At 34.9% G+C, this 16,656-nt stretch overlaps 1 protein-coding gene across 1 annotated transcript in view; it reads right to left on the reverse strand.

Moving 5' to 3' along the window:
* SBF2 (SET binding factor 2) overlaps positions 1-16,656 on the reverse strand; it is a 69,181-nt gene that overhangs the window by 32,490 nt on the left and 20,035 nt on the right. Inside the window, exons 4-14 of the mRNA XM_010186574.1 lie at positions 15,619-15,881; positions 14,896-15,068; positions 14,566-14,639; positions 13,978-14,173; positions 12,704-12,831; positions 10,941-11,116; positions 9,871-10,016; positions 5,890-6,088; positions 3,668-3,864; positions 2,142-2,276; positions 889-984 (exon numbers count right to left, since the gene is read on the reverse strand). Of these exons, the coding sequence (XP_010184876.1) occupies positions 889-984; positions 2,142-2,276; positions 3,668-3,864; positions 5,890-6,088; positions 9,871-10,016; positions 10,941-11,116; positions 12,704-12,831; positions 13,978-14,173; positions 14,566-14,639; positions 14,896-15,068; positions 15,619-15,881 (1,783 nt within the window). The remainder of the gene's footprint in view (positions 1-888; positions 985-2,141; positions 2,277-3,667; positions 3,865-5,889; positions 6,089-9,870; positions 10,017-10,940; positions 11,117-12,703; positions 12,832-13,977; positions 14,174-14,565; positions 14,640-14,895; positions 15,069-15,618; positions 15,882-16,656) is intronic.

Below are 16,656 nucleotides of genomic sequence, written 5' to 3' on the forward strand. Positions count from 1 at the left end.
GAATGGACCTCAGCAGGTCGAAGTAGGTCTAACTAATTTTAGAAGAGGAATCTCATGGCCTTTCTCACTCTCACCTCTGAAAATCTGAGCTGCATTTGCTGTAAGATGGTTAATGCACTGCTCACAAAGCTGGAAGGAGTCAAAAAGGAAGAAAAGCAACTTTTAGATGCTTTGAAATAATTGCAAGAGCAGCCTTCAGGGCTAAAAGGTAATAAAAGAAAAATAAAATGCTCCCTTTTGGAAAACAGATTTACCCTTATCCTAACAAGCATATATTTAAGGATTTGATGCACTAATTTAAGCATGTAAGGCACATAAAAAATCATTAGAATTTCATCAAAGTAGATGAATAAAAGTAGTTGAAATCCATTTCACAGAATGAAAGTTTCTTGTAGAAATTACACTGATGAGCCCTTGTACCTAAGAACAACTATTCCCAAAGTATGCACTGTATCTCCCTACTTACTACAGCCTGCACACGTAACTCCCACCTTTACTTAGACTAAAATTATTCAGATAGATTATTTTTAACTTTATGAAGCATCAGGTAATCTTCAGCCAAATGCCCAAATGATCTGTAATTGAAGATTCTGAAGTGCAGTCAATTCTAACATAAAAGATGCATTTTCAGGGCATACATTTTAGACAAATTAAAAATATGGTTGAAACACAAAGTATTTAGAAACAGAGTTCCTAATGGAATGCTTAATTTTCCACTAATTTCCAACATGAAACAAGGTTTGTTTCAATGGTAAGTAATGATCTGTAATTTCTGTTTTGTTGTTTCACAGCATAATGAATCCGTAAGCAGTGTAATTATTTTTATTTCACTAACATTTCCAATCATTTATTATTTCAAATCATAGACTTTGAACTAGTCTTACTAACCTCCTCGAGAAAAGCTATTGGATAGATTTACATCCAAATGTCCTGGCACTACCTGCTTAAACACAGTAGACATTCTTGAAGCCCTCCTTTCAGTGCCTAAAGTCAGCCAAAAAAAGAATAGAAGATTAAAAAACTACAGTGTTACTCAGACTAACACTTAACATAACTGATAAAAATGCCCTTTTTCACACAATACAGCTAATTCTTGCCAATTTGGTAGTTCAGATTTAGTTTTTAAGGCACATCAATACATTGGCAACGGTATGGAGATGTTAGAGATAGCTAAGCAGTCAACATATTTTATGATAAATGAAGCAAAGCATGCACATTTTGGGAATGGGGTTATTTTACAAGAAAAGCCGCTGTTTGGCTATATTAGGCCAATTAGCACCAACTGAATAAGACAAGACAGACACAATTTCAGGTAACATACTTCTCTTTCTAAGACATTGGGGTTACCTTCACATAAACCTTACCAGATTTCATCACAAAATAACTGAAATAAAACATGGATTCATTTCTTCATGGTTCCACATAACTCAAATAGTGTATTTTGACAGAGTTTTCACTGCAAGTAAAGCTCTGCTTGGAACTGACATGAAAAGCCATTGTGTGTATGTAACACAGATGAAAATGCCTGTGTACCTTCCTGGATACTACTGTAGCTAAACAGTGCATCTTTCCACATAGAATCTGAGCTTGCAAACTCATATTTTCTCATTAAATGAAACAGAGTAGTATTTCACACTCTCTTCAATTTGGCAGTCTCTTATTCGACAGTTTTCAATACGCTTAATTTGTTATAAAAGACTATAAAAAGTGGACCTTTGCTTTTGATTCTGTTATATGACATAATTGTTGCATTTGATACATAAAAAACCCTAAACGGTAAAGTTTTGGCATCTTGACATTCTGGAGAACTTGATTTTATTTGTTCCAGAATTGTAATAAATTACTAATCCCTCAAGATTGGCCCATCAAACTCAAGGGAATTTCATAAAAACCTATGACCCACAGGTAGATAATTGTTTACGGTCAAATTTAGAATACAGAAAAATATTCTGAGAAAGATTATGAACATCCTTTACATACAAAACCCACATTCATTGAAACTAAGGGTGAATAAGCTATTTGGAAAGCATATCAACAAAGAAACTGCAGAATTTGTACGGGATAAATTGAACTAACATCAAATCAGAGAAAACTCACTTTTCAACCTAACCACAGAAAGGCACTATATAAAACCATTTTACCTGGTGACAGAGCAATCGGTCTAACAGTGAGAGTATTACTGGCATTCATTTTACAGTGGACGGATATCACATTCAGTAAGGCCTGTAGGTATTTCTCCTGTTCTATACTGCTTGAAGATTCTAAAGAAGCAGGAGCTGGAGTCACAGGAAGAATGGAATACATTAAAATACATTTATAAATACATAGAATAGCAAAATAAAAAGCTTACTATGCAAAGCAGGGCATTGAAAATGTCACGGTTTGTTTATCAAAGGTTCAAAGGCCTTGATGATGAAGAACACTCGGATGTTCATCAACTGGCTGCAGAGCAGCACCCAGCAATGTCTGATATAAACTGTTCTTTACAAGTAATAAAGCTGTGGTTTTCATAGAGATATACTGTGAAGGAAAAAGTCAGGACTAGGAAGAAAATATTTAAAACATGTAATTCTTCAAACTATTTCTGTGAGAACTGCACATATTTGCACAGTATGCCAGGTTTTTAAAAATTCTACAGAACAAACTATTCAGTAGAGTCAAACCCTTTAATTGTGTTTTAGTCATTATTTGGGTGAAACACAAACATAAACAGGACTGAAGAAGTTGCTGCCTTGATGAGTTCCTGGTATTCCAATTCTACTTCACATTTTCTTTTTCTCAAAAAAAGAAGAATTATGGCTAATTCTAGAATGATTTCTAAACAATTATCAGTTTGATTTAAGAGAATACTGACGTTTTCTTCAGCAGTATACCAAATTCACTCTTGGCATGAAATTATCTCTGACAAAACTGTCAGCATAAGAAATGAGAATCTAGGCAGTCACAATACGTATCCCTAAATACTACTGGTGAATGGTGAAAGTAAAGTAACGTTCTTTCCAGAATTAATATTACCCTAATGTGTTATATCCTTCTGAAAAATAACCTTTTCTGACAAATCTGGTGCTGGTCCAATCTTCATCACACAAAGAAAGGGATTTACTTAATGCAAAGATCCCAACTGGAACCTTTCAGGTCTATGCTTTATAAAAGAAAGATAAAAGTTAAACTAGTATTACAACGAAAAACATAAGAAAATCCAATGGATAATGATCTCCCTAATATTTTATATACTCTTCTGTTAAAAGGAACAACATACACGCGTTACATAAACCAGTGCAAAGGAAAATGATGATTTAAGTGAAACAGGGAATTTTGCACCGCATTTGGCACAGGTGCCAGCTTTTACTGACAGCTTCTTGTATGTATATAATCTCCTTTCAAATTATTCCCTGATGTTGTTAAAATCACTTTGATACTGTTCAGGATCTGCTTCTTGACATACAGTAATTAAATGGAACTAACATAAAACCAGGTAACCATTCATATCCTGAGACTTTTGATTCAATCATATCATTTCCTGCTCTGGCAGGGGGGTTGGGCTGGATGATCTTTCGAGGTCCCTTCCAACTCCTAAGATTCTGTGATTCTGTGATTGATTTCCTCTAGAAAAATATATTTTCTATATAAAATAACTTATACAGAAAGCCCAGCTGCATCAACCCACCTGTAGTATGTGTGTTTTGTGATTTGAAGAGGCCAACAACACCTTTGCCATGAAAGCCCCCGGCTCTAAGTAGGAGAGTATTGTTTTTAGTGTTCTTCCAACAGACAACTGGTAGGCGATTGTGACGGTAACAGCGAGCAACTCTCTGCAGACTGCTGTCTTGAACTGACTGAGGTACTACCAGAAGCCCAGGATAACTGTATTGACAAAAAGGTGAAAAAGTAGAACGGCAATTAAAGTGGCTTTCAAAATTTTAAACATTGAAAAAAAATTCCTAAAACTACAAGCTGAATACACATCTTAAGGAAAATACACCTCAACTTTTAGAATTATTTTTTAATCTAGTAACTCCCATTTTCAGTCCAATCCTAGAAAATACATCAACTTGTAAAGAAAACTGCAATTTTAAAACAACTTTAGTTAAAAATTTGTAAGACTATCTTAAATGGAAAGTCTCTTTCATTTGAGGTTACATTTTATTTGGTAATATTTTTCTTCTTAGTATATTTCATAGCTCTCATTGTAATGAAGCCATATTTCTGAGCATGACAGAAAAGAGAATTTTGAGGCATGCAAATGATGCAGTAGTTTTGTTTTGACACTTGTATATGAAATATGAGAATTGAAAAGAAAGAATGTTAGATTGTCTAAAGTATCACAACTAAGAGAATAGGTTTTGGTTTATGTAATTTAAATTTTACAGTCAGATTCCTTGGAACATTGTATTTGAAAGTGCATTCTAAAACACTACAGTACATTGAGAGACTATGAAATTCTCTGATAGAATAGCTTTACAAATAGAAAATGCAGAAAGATGGTAGATGTGATAATGTGAAAAGAAAGATTCAAGCAAAATGAAATATTATTTCCTATCTCCTCTAAAAATATTCAATTTAATTTCATACATTAAGAAGAAACTTAGCAGGGAAACTAAGGGAAAAGTTAGTGCTTACTAAACAACTTTGTTCCTCTACAACATGCACTCTCCCTGCAAATTCAGTTCTTTGACACTTATTGAACTGTCCTCATACAAAAATCAATGCACATAATTTTTACGGTGTACTTCTTAAAACACAGTAACTAATAGGGCACTAGATAAGTATTTATATCCTAAAATTTGTAATCCACACAGATATCAATTATCTTTAAAAAGAATCATACAGAATATTAAAAACTGGTGGTTTCAGGAGAAGAAAATAGTTGTCTGCATAATGTCTAAAGCATAACAAAAATGTACAGATTCAATGCCTTCCTCTGCACTGTACTCAATGGTGACTGAACAAACCCCGTTATTAGCCTGTTCTCTAGCTAAGTCAGAAAACAAAGAATCTAATATTTTCCTGTGTGCCCTTCTTCCACGAAGAACTGGCAATTCATTATCCATAATGAAAGCAATGACTAGCCAAAACTGGCTTCAGAGAATGCAAATCCTCTTTTGAAATGATTCATGCAGGTATGACTTTGTATTAAAAAGAATTTTTGTGGGTAGTGGTAGTAAACTACATCAGCTTCCGCAGTAAAAAAGGAGCTAGTAACATTCACGTGTTAAAACAGAGCACCAGCATTATGACAAACTTTTAAAGTAGGGTAGATACCTTAATGAATCCAATCTTAAAACATATTTTTTCATTTGAAGAAAACAGTTATGTACGATTGTTTCTGAGGCTTGCTTTTTTTATTTAGGAACATAAATTTTATATGCAAATATATTACACACACAATTTCCAGTACCAACATAGCAAATTACAGAAACCATACCGAGAGAGTAAGTTCTAACAGAGGGTAAGTTCTAACAGCTAACTTTATAGACTGTCAGAAAGCTGAAAAACAGCCAAATGATCCAGACATCAGCGTAGAAAGCCACAGGAGTGAAACTCCTTCAAAAGGCATTTCAGAGTATCTAGGTTACTTTCCTCCAAAAGCCAGAAAGAGGGGCACTCTTTTTCCAAGGGCTATAGAAAGAACCTAGGAAGGAAGACTTGTGTTGCCTGGCAGAGCTTCTGGGGCTCACTGAATGCTCACTTCTGGCTTCTATTGCTGGACGTGCAGCCACCAGAAGACTAATCTCTGAGTGGAATGCAAATAACTTCAAGGTCACTGGTTGAACACTCCTACTGTAAACAAAAATTTTATCAGAATAAGTTGCTTAAATGGATGCATCATATCGTACGCGTGTTACAACATCTTAATTTTCAACTACTTGGCTGAATTGGTAAACTCACCTCCTGCAAAGTGAATACATCCTGTTCAGTGCAGTTATTCTTAAGTATTCTGTTTTTGAGCGAGAAGAGTTACTATTGATGGTCCCTAGTCCCAAACGTTGATAGTCTCTGAAACAGGCTCTTTCTACTAATTGCTCCATTGTTGATTTTTCAGATGCTTTTAGGGTACCACTTGTGTGCAGATCACTGTCATCTGAAACTAAAGTTAAAAATCTTTAAGAGTTTGCTGTTGGGGAGGCCAGCAGTTACACAGAAAATTATGCTATTTGCTTCTGAACAAAATATTAGTTTGTCTTCCTGTCAGTGACGAATGACAAAAACAGATACAAACCACAGTTTATAGAAATTATAAGCAGTAAGATAGTATTTTAGTCAGGAAACCTGAATATATAGCACAATTACCTATTGCACTTGTGATTGGCATGGCTGACAACTCTCTCACTAATATCCTGGAAAAAGTTATCTCATATATTCATTGGAACTGAACTAAAAGCAGATAATCCTTCAACAACTTATGAAAACCTGCTAAACACAAGACAGAATAATGAAAAACGTGCACATATATTCATTAAACACCCAAGACCAAATGGACCTCACAAGTCTTTTAAACTACCTTCAAAAGATGTAACAAACTTTTAAAGTCTTGGTTCAAGCAAAAAAAAAAGTTTGTGTCATAATTTCCCAACAGATGACTGCTGGCTTCTTAATGCCTCACTTTCAATGTCAAACAGCAGCTTTCTTCAGCCTTGCACGTCAGCTGCACTCTCCAAAGCAGAACAATCTTTAACCGTGAGAGATAAAAACCTTGTCACAAGTTCAAACTACACTGAAATTCAAGTCAAGCAAGGTCTTTGTACAAAACTTGCCACCTGCCTGTTATTGACACTTCCTCTGAAACCAGATCTACTGCCCACAGCACGTATCAGTTACTTTCTACCACCTTGAGCATTGTGTGAGGGGAAGTATGAACAAGGCACTGAAAAGTATATAAGGATTTAAATTTAAAACAGGACTTTTAATAAAACTGGAAATTAAAATAATTTAAAAAAAATAAAATTATAATGCAATGAAATTTTTACTTTGCAATGGACAATATTCAGAATTTACAGGAGTAGGACCCATATATACACTTCTTTGGTGCATATTAGCATAAAAGCTAAATGAATAATTTCGTTGCCCCTGCAGCTTACCAAAACAAAAATAACAATTCTCTATTTGTCCTGAATAATAGAGAGTTTAATGCTGTGGGTATTTCCTCTTTTATGTCTGTTTTCATATGTGTTATGGTAAGAAAGAAGTTACAAAACATTTACAAGTATAAAGTGCACTAACAAGAAAAAAAAAGTTTTAGAAATAATTTGGTTTTGGTGCATACAGAAAGTTGGTATTTAATGGTTTGGAATGGAAAGCTATAACTGACTCAGATAAGATGAGGGTGCATCTTTTGAAGTATTTTTTTCAAAATACATTTTTCGCTCATGAAAGTGGTGACACAGCATCCCTGTGCATAAAAGGCTAGAGATTACAAGAGCTCATATTGGTGTCCTTAACCTGAAGGGGAACATGAAGATGTTTTGCTGTTGCAAGTTTAAAATGGATTTTTTTTTAAATTTGATTTTGAAGATAAGAGGAATAATCCCTCTATTTTACTGTTCTTGAGAGATGACTCTTGGTAAGAGTGGATTTTAGTCTCCTATGGGACACACCAATATGACCACCTATACAAAACAGAATTTAATAGTGATGAGATTCTAAATTCTGAAAATAAAAAGATGAGGAGGAATTGGAGGGCAATTAGGTGTTCATTAGCAACAACTAATAACTGGAGTACTGTGTCCCGTTTTAGAAATCACATTGCAAGTTATATGCGGCCAAGCTAAAGAGGACTGAGAAAAGAGCAAGGGAGATGATGAGCAGTTCATCAAGACTAATAAAGAATGAACTGGAAGAACTGCAGATACTTAATACCCAGAAAAGAACAGATAAATATTACAACAGTTCATCAATACATTAAGCACTATGATCAAAATGAAGGGAATCATCTCTTCTGCATGTATATGGTGGCAGAATAAGAACTGAAGGCTTTAAATTGTGGGAAAAAATATTTAGGCCTGAATGTCAGAAGGTTGCTTGTTTTTCTCCAGCATTAAGGATGGTTCAAGCATTAGTATACATTGCCTAGAGTTGTGGAACCTTCATCTTCGAAAACTTCTAAGAAAAATTTTGGTAAATATTTATGAGGAACAGGTTAAGTATGTTGATTATGCCTTGGGGTAGAGAGATGGAAATTCCTTCCAACCCTATATTTCTTTTTTAAGACAATGCATCATCTGCTGCAGATAGTTCCCATTTCCTTCATCGTTGGTGTAGCTGTATAGTTTCCTATACATCAGTTTTTGAGACTTGCAAATGAAGTAATTCACAGCAGTCAACATAAAAGAAATTGCAGTGATTAAATAGCAAATTTCCTATGGCTATTGGTACTCTGAAGCAGAGTTACAACTGTTGTCAGCCGACTGTATCTGAGGTGTCAGTGCAGCGTGGAGAGAAAAGCAAACTGTCAGACTTTGACCATCTTGTATATTCCCAGTCACAAGATCTGGAAAGCAGCATGTACGAAGCCTCACAATTGATACTTTTATATTTTTGTTAGGAAAAAAGTGACTATCACTAACATTTCTGTAACACTCGTGTTCACGGAAGAATGTAGTTGTTTTGTACATCAGCAATGCAAAACCTCTTAAAACTTCTTCAACATCAAGAGAAGCACCAATAAACAGGTATGATTGTTCTTGGTGTCTCTGGGTGAAGGACACAAAATCAACCCAAAATCACACAAGTACAGCCTGCAGAATTGCTTCTGACCCAAAGAATCTGCAAAGTCAGAACGTATACTAACTCAGCACTTAAGGAAGACGCTGGAAATTCAATTAAGAACGTAATTCTTAAGCACTGTAAAGACATTCTGTATTTTGTAATCCTTTCTTTTTGCCTTTTTCCCACCACTTTTATCTGGAAAGAAAGAACAGAATCAATATTTTTAGCTTTCCGAGAATGGTTTTCTTCCATTTCAGAGAGAACAGAGACAGTGCAGTAACACAGTCCTGCTTCACACAAATTTTATGTACCTGCTCATAAGTCACATATGCTGCCTTGCTCACTGACCAAATATTCAAAAAGAAAATTCAACTTGTTTGATGTTTAGAAAAAAATATTAGTGTTTGATAAACACTTCATTATCTGAAATGCTTATTTTTCTAAAAAAAAAAAAGAAAGAACGGTATGACAAAACAATACCTGTTTATGTACAGGAGAATCTGGTTCCCTCTAGTGGTTTATTATAAATTAGCACTGGTCCAGATAAGGATATACTGACAGCAGCACATGGTAGGAAAAGAAGTATTTGGAAGAAAGTCAAACTCCACACCATCACACAAACCATACAAAGTGCCTAAATCACTTTCTACCTTCTGTCCCCAGATCCTTTCAACCAAAATGAAGGAAAATGCTATTTTAGCAATGACTTATGCTGCTTTCAGAAATCATTTGTCACATCCACATCTGCAAAAGTCTCCTACAGTATTTGAGGGATCTCACCAATTACTGTTTTCTCATCATAGACTAATTGCAGATGTTGTGATGTCTAAAGATAAATGGAAGCTACAGCATGCTTCTATGCCGTTCCATCTACGTTACTGTGACGTAAAAAAGATAAGAAGATACTATATGAAAATAGCTTGATCATTCCAAAATAATAATCTAGTATTTTGCTTTATCACAGAAAAAAGTCAACTTCCTCTTTTGCCTTGTCGTCACAAAAGAAAACACTTACTAAATGTACATATCTGAAACCTTTCTCTTTCCTGTCTAGGAAGACTCTGCAATTTCTTCTTGAAGATATGACTGATTCAATATACTGGAATAGAAGCATAATAAGATAGACTTATCAGCCAACATGAAAAAAAAAATATTTATTATTACCAGAGATATCATCATCTTCATTCCAGCCTGGGCGATTCCCTCTTTCTTCCACTATTGTGCCTGTCTTCTTCTTTAATAAATATTGGCGTCCAATTGTCATCTTCCCAGCACGTTTTGCTCCTTTCACAAGGCTTTTCGAGAAAGTACTGCAAATTCATAGCAACAAAAAAAATTAGAAAAATGCATATGATTCTCGATAGCATGCACACATTTTTATTATGAGCCCACTTATCCAAATGAAATGTATTTCATCATTTTTATTCAATACAATGACAAAAATTATAACCTCCAGAAACATTACTTCCTATGTTAATTTTTAAACACCAGTTTTATTATTCTGAGATAAATTTGTGTCTGTCTAATGGTAATGAATAAGCAGCCATCATCTTTCTTTAGCTATTTGTATTTTGCTAGTGATGTGGTAAGTCTACAAAGTTGACAAAGTAAAGGCAGGAACGATGGAAATTACCTTAAATTTTTAGAGTTCCATAACTAGCTTGGGATTCTACTTTCCTGTGTCAACAACGCAATAATTAACAGAGAATCACAGGCACTACCACTCTGGAACAGACTAATGACCCATCTAGTGTAGTAAAAATTAATGTACAACATAAGCTCCAAAAGAGGACTCAAAGCTCAAACTCTAGACTAAAGACCAGTAGGACAATTGTACAGACTGTACTAAGGGTAAAATTAATTCTAACGCACATCAGGTTATTAACCTATAAAGCAATACACCAAAAATATCTGGTTTTTATGTTGGCATAGTTTGCATAGCTGAAAATGCTACTTACATTGTGTGTGTTTCAAAATGTAGTGAGATGCTTTGCTCAAGCTTACTGCAGCCAGAAATTTGAATAAATAATATATTCCTATACTCAAAATGTATATCATACTAATCTACCTTTTGTTCAGCAAATATAAAATTATGCACAATAGAAATCAGCTATTTTGACCTTCCTGAAAACTGCCTGAATGATATGCATTTCTGCAAAGCTGTCAGACTGTTCAATCCATTTAACTAATACTGAAGAAGAACATCAGTAATAAAAGAAGAAAAATGACTATACCGGAATGAAGTGTTCTTTTCTTTTTGTTTTGGTAAAATTATCTGTGGTGCCGTTTGCCCAGCTGCAAATGCAAAAGTGCTGAAGATAGATTGAGGATAACGGAACTTCATTAACTGTTTCTTAAATATTTCCACCACTTCCGGACTTACTTCTTCATCAAATGCTACTTTAATTAACTGTATATTAAAGACATGACATTTTAGAAACAGAAAATTTTTTTAATATAATTAAGTAAATTAAAAGATCCTAAAATATATGAGCAAAATTCCCATAGTTCCAAGTACTATGCCCATCAGAAAATACAAATACATGTACATGTATCTTATTGATTTTGAGGGATATCACACAGCTTATTAGTTTTTTATTTAATTTTTACATTTTTGTACCAATATAAAGGTATTTTCACTGAGAAGCATCTGGAATTCTCATAATATCTAACACAACATATTTTGGTAAATCCAAGTAGTAGTGCTGGCACTAAGATGTCTACAACAGTTCAAATACTAGACACATGGGACAGCTTAGCTTGGAAATACTCTGCCAGCTCTGCCCATATACTGGGAACTAAGGTTGGTAATGCACTTCAAAGACTCATCAAGCCAACAGTTTCAGCATTCACATGTCACAGCCATTATACTTCCATTATTTAGTCATTCCAGTTTTTGCCTCACCTTGCAAAGTATAGCAAACTGCTAGTAAAAAACATGTAATAGTGAAATCTGATCCTTAAAAAAGAACTAACCTTGTGCTATTCAACAGTGATCCATCTACCCCAGTAAAAATCCCATCCCATCATCCTCAGCCAAAAGGATGACAGCAATTCAGAAGGAGGGGGGAAAGTGGGGGAAGGAAAAAAGAAAAGAATAGAGAGAAAACAGGGAATTCATAAAAGGGCCCAAAAGAACTTCAAGAATGTGGAAAAAAGCAAACAAAGCAATATTCTAGAGGTTTGTTTCTGAGTGCATATCTATACACCTTTTGAATGTCTTTCTTTCATTTGCCATCTAGAAGGTAGATTTCATAATTGCTTTTTCCAATTTCACTTGTTTTGTAAATACTTTCCAAATGACTAATAACCCTGTTGTTCTAGGACCTCCTTGAAAGGAGATCTTGAATCTTTAGGGCTTACACTGATTTGAAGTTTTAAAGACACTAAATAGCATAACTGCAGCCAAAACATTCTGAAAGTCTTTATTAATAAACAAAGAGGACAGGCTCTTTCATACTGTATTGAACTCTACCTGTTACAAAGGGAACAGAAAGTAAACTGTTTGCTGATTGTTTTTGTTCCCATAACCTAATACAAAACTATGCTAAACAAAAGCAAAGATGATGTTTGACCAGAATCCAGCACTAAAAACATTGAGCTGTGTCTGTATTTAGGATATTGTTGAAGCATGCTAACTATTCTGGTGAAAAGATTGCTGGAAAATAAAAGTCCTCATGAAGTCCTCATGAAGACCACAAGCACAACTTCCTTTTACTCGTTTTACTCACTTGTATTCCTAATCTTATGCATTTGAATAGGGTATTGAAGGCTGACTAGCTAAATAATGGCCATTATTGTAAGGAACTAGTAAAAAACTGATGGAACTACTTTATTATGTTTTCAAATGTTATTGTTCTCAATGAAAATATGCTTCTGTAGTCAGCCAATCCAACCAAATATTTCATATCTTAAGTACTACTTTCTGCCCACGATATAAAATCATAAGTATTCTGAGCTGTGTTGTCACACAATTTTTTACAAAGCTTCCTTTTACCTGAAAGGTAGCTGAAGTGATCTGCAGTCCTTCCTGCATACTCTGCTGCAGCTGGTTCTGTATAGTGATCTTCTTCTCCTTCGTAACAGACGCAATAGGAAAGCTCCGGATCACTGTCTGCTCTCCAACTGAGGACCATAAAATTGTATTTACAGATATGTGTTACATCACAGAATGAGATCTTGTTTTGTCACATTGTACTTTGAGTACAAAGCAACATGAAAATAATGGTGCAGAATTAATTTCACGCGAAGTACCTGAATAGTTGGTAAATTCCTAGTGTATTATTTGTAATCTGATTTTCTGCTTTATTTCAGCTGGGATGATTAGAAAAATATTCTCCTTCCTTCTGAGCCTTTCTCAGAAGAAACAGCTGGTCAAGAAACAGCTTCAAGTTTTTTTCAAATTTCACATTGCATTATACAACTTAAAAACAATGAATGATACATACTGATATCTTTAAATATGACTGTGAACTTTCCACAATAAATTTATACTTCTGAATTACAATCTGTTTAGAAATGGCAGATGCCAAAATAGGAAAACTTATCATTCAGATGAGCTATTTCCATTATGTATGAAAAAGAAGACTGAATTTATTAACAATAATTTGAGAGAGAATACTAATGAATTAATATTTTTCATTTAATACACTTCTAGTGGCTGAAAAAAACCCTGTTTAATGAAAACCAAGGGGTAGTGGAAACTGCAGATCTCACACAGTGTATATGTTCTCTCTTAGTGGTGAAGAAGCCTACAAACATTGATACGTAAAAAGCAGCATTATTAAACCAACTTTACAGGTGAAACAGAGATAAAGATACTAAGCATTTTGTCCATTCAGAACAGAAAGTCTATGGAAATTACAGAAGTATGTTCTTATTTTCTGTCTCCAACTTTAGGTAGTCCATAAAAGCCATAATACCATGTCACAGCCTAGTCAAATTTCCTCTAAGACAAGTACGTATTTTATATTACATAACTTACTGAAGACATAACTCTAAATATCTACCAATGTGCAGGAATGAACAAACATTTGGCACCTAATGCCTCCTCTGAAGAAGTAAGTTCTAGTTAAATGCAACATCGAAACCAATCATTGCCATATCTAATGATAAAAACATATATTAAAAGATTATTCTTATCTGACCAACATGAAAAATTACACAAAATAAGGCATATGCATTTTGATGTTGATGCTTGAATAGGTGGATAGGCCAGCTCATAGTCCTGCCCCTTCAAAGGGCTGTAATTATCACTTTAATTTTTCTTACCCAGTTGATCGTGAGGAGTGCCTTTAAATATAATTCTGTAAGTGGTAAGGAACAAAGCTCCTTCAGCAGGGAGGATGTGAGGACCTCCAAGCAGTCCTCCTGTAGCTTCCTCTCTGCCATCAGGATCTAGCAGCACACGGAGACCTTCACAAACAAATTCTTCTCCTGGCAGTAAAGCTGGTCGGAGAATTTTGGGCTGATGCAAATAAATGAAAGTGTTAAGTACAATGACGATATCAGTGTTATACCTCTGTCTAGTTAAAACATTTGGCTTAAAATGCTTCAAAACAAAATTGTTATGAGACTGAGTTCAAAGAAGGGAGACAGAGTTTGGACTCAGCTAAGAGAAATGGGTCTCAAAAAACAGTGGGCATGCAACAGCTTGTTTACGATCAGAAGTTTGGCTCTACTGGTGTCCTAAGTTCATATTTCATGAGAACAAAGCCAAGCACTTTATTTATCACTGGTGGAAATTTTCTTTTAATGTTTTGACTTTTCCTCCCAAAATTATGAGTGGGGGGAAAAAGATGACTAAATTGCATGGTTCTAATACTTGTAAAGAATACAAATATGTTTCATAATACTTGCCTTCTGTATCGGTGGAAGCCGCCTACTCTCACGATGGACAGCCTCCAAGGTCTCTATGTGCATTGCTACAATGCCTGGAAAGCAGTAATACCACAAATGAAGTCTCACATAATATGAAAGAGAACACTGCAATCTAATTAGATCTCTAATATCCCGAAATTCTCAGATTTAAACATCAAGGGAATAATTATTTGAAATTCAACAGCAACTACAGTCTAGAAAAGAAATCTAACCTTCTAATTTCACTGAAAGTAACTGAAACTAAAAAGTGCATTTGTCTCACTAGAAAAAAAAAAGACTACAAACCACTCTTTTTGTCACAGTTCTTACCTGGTATCATACAGTGAAGACCCTTGATGTGATCCTGTGTAACTCCACTCTCTGTGCAAACTTTGTCAATAAATCTGGTGATGAAGCGTACAACGGCGTTTGCAACATCATTGTTCTCAGAGTCCTCAAATCCACTTTCAGTGTCATAACTCTCTGCAACGCTGCCTGCAATACTGTGGGCATAAATAAAAGAAATTTCAAGAGTAAAAAATTCATCTGGTGATGCACATATAATACGAGGCTAGAGACAGACAAGCTGTGGGGTTTTTTCTAGTTACAATACATAAACCGTACTAAAAGCACATGGTGGTACAATTACACTGTATTTTCAGCACCATTAACACTGTCAGAACTGCATGGAGAACTTTCCCTCCATGAGTCCAGTGCAAACAGGCCCAGAAGAGAAAATCATTGCTTGGAAGTGAGTTCTATGTCTTCTCCTCACAGAGTCAAGTACATTACTTGCAACCCACAGTAAACAAATATCCAGTTACATACGGAAAGATGCATTAAAAAAATAGTTTGGTTGCAGATCAAAGCATTCAAAAGCTAAAAAGATGGACAGATGAAAGAACAGTTAGACTTCTGCTCTCTTTAATTAATGAACTTAAAAAGAACTGAGGATACGGAAATAATCTGGTATATAGAATAAGTCCTGAAAACTAAGAAGCTTTTAAAACTGTGGCTCACCCTGACTGACTACCACTGAGTTTGTGTACACACCTGTTTGTGACAATACTGTTGCTTCCACTCTCCCAGTCACCAGCAGCTGATGTTCTCAATAACTTGTTCTTACTTGTGTCCAGTGGTACTAGCAGGTAGACCATGAGGTTAGCAAAATGAATTGCCTGACTGAAAACCGTACTTTCCTCATTCTGGACTAACTCCTGCTGAGTTTGTTTATTAAGAGTTGGCCATAATCGCAACTGCTCAGCAGCCAGGTCCATTGCTGTCTTATCCTGGTCTGGAACTACAGAATTTTTCTCCTAGAAGACATATAGAAAGAAATATAAACACATAGGAGAAATAATAATGTTATAACTTAAAAAGCAATGTTTAGTCAAAACATTGTTTATTAAACTTCTTCAATTATTTGATTTATATATTAATTTACAAAGAAAAAGCAAATAGCTACACTCAATAGGGTTTAAAGAGAGAATGGCTACAATAACTGGGTTTTGAAGGCTGTTTACTATATATACACAAGTAGCACAATGCAAGTATATATGCAAGTATATATGCAAGTAGCACAATGTGGACAGATCTAAATAACATCACTTGTTTCTAGATCTTTTTAGTGCTATATGATCTTCCATGTTTCTCCAGAGTGGTTTACCGATTTTAATACAGCTGCTCTCCTTAGCTTATCCACTTAGCTCACATAAGGACAAGCATAAATCAGATTGGGAATTATTATGTAGCTCATTGCTTGATGCAGGTGAGCGTCCCCGAATTCCTAGGACCTTCAGGCGAGACAAGCTTTTATACAAATATATTCCTGAGCATCTGAAACATTCATATTTTCACATGTTGGAGTCCAATTCTAGCATTTGCCTGAAGCAAACTAGGTAGATGGCACACACTCAAATTATATTATGGCCTGAGGAAATTAAAATAAAGCAATCTGGTGGCCAGTATTAGTGACGTTAAATTATTAAAATACTAGGTATCTTGCAAATATTTTTCCCATACTAAGTTAAAGTTGAGCTAATTTTCCATATAAACACATGTGAAAGTAGATGCTTCATTTTAAGTGCCACT

Source organism: Mesitornis unicolor, unplaced genomic scaffold (assembly GCF_000695765.1).
Source record: "Mesitornis unicolor isolate BGI_N332 unplaced genomic scaffold, ASM69576v1 scaffold27620, whole genome shotgun sequence".
Classification (NCBI taxonomy): domain Eukaryota; kingdom Metazoa; phylum Chordata; class Aves; order Mesitornithiformes; family Mesitornithidae; genus Mesitornis; species Mesitornis unicolor.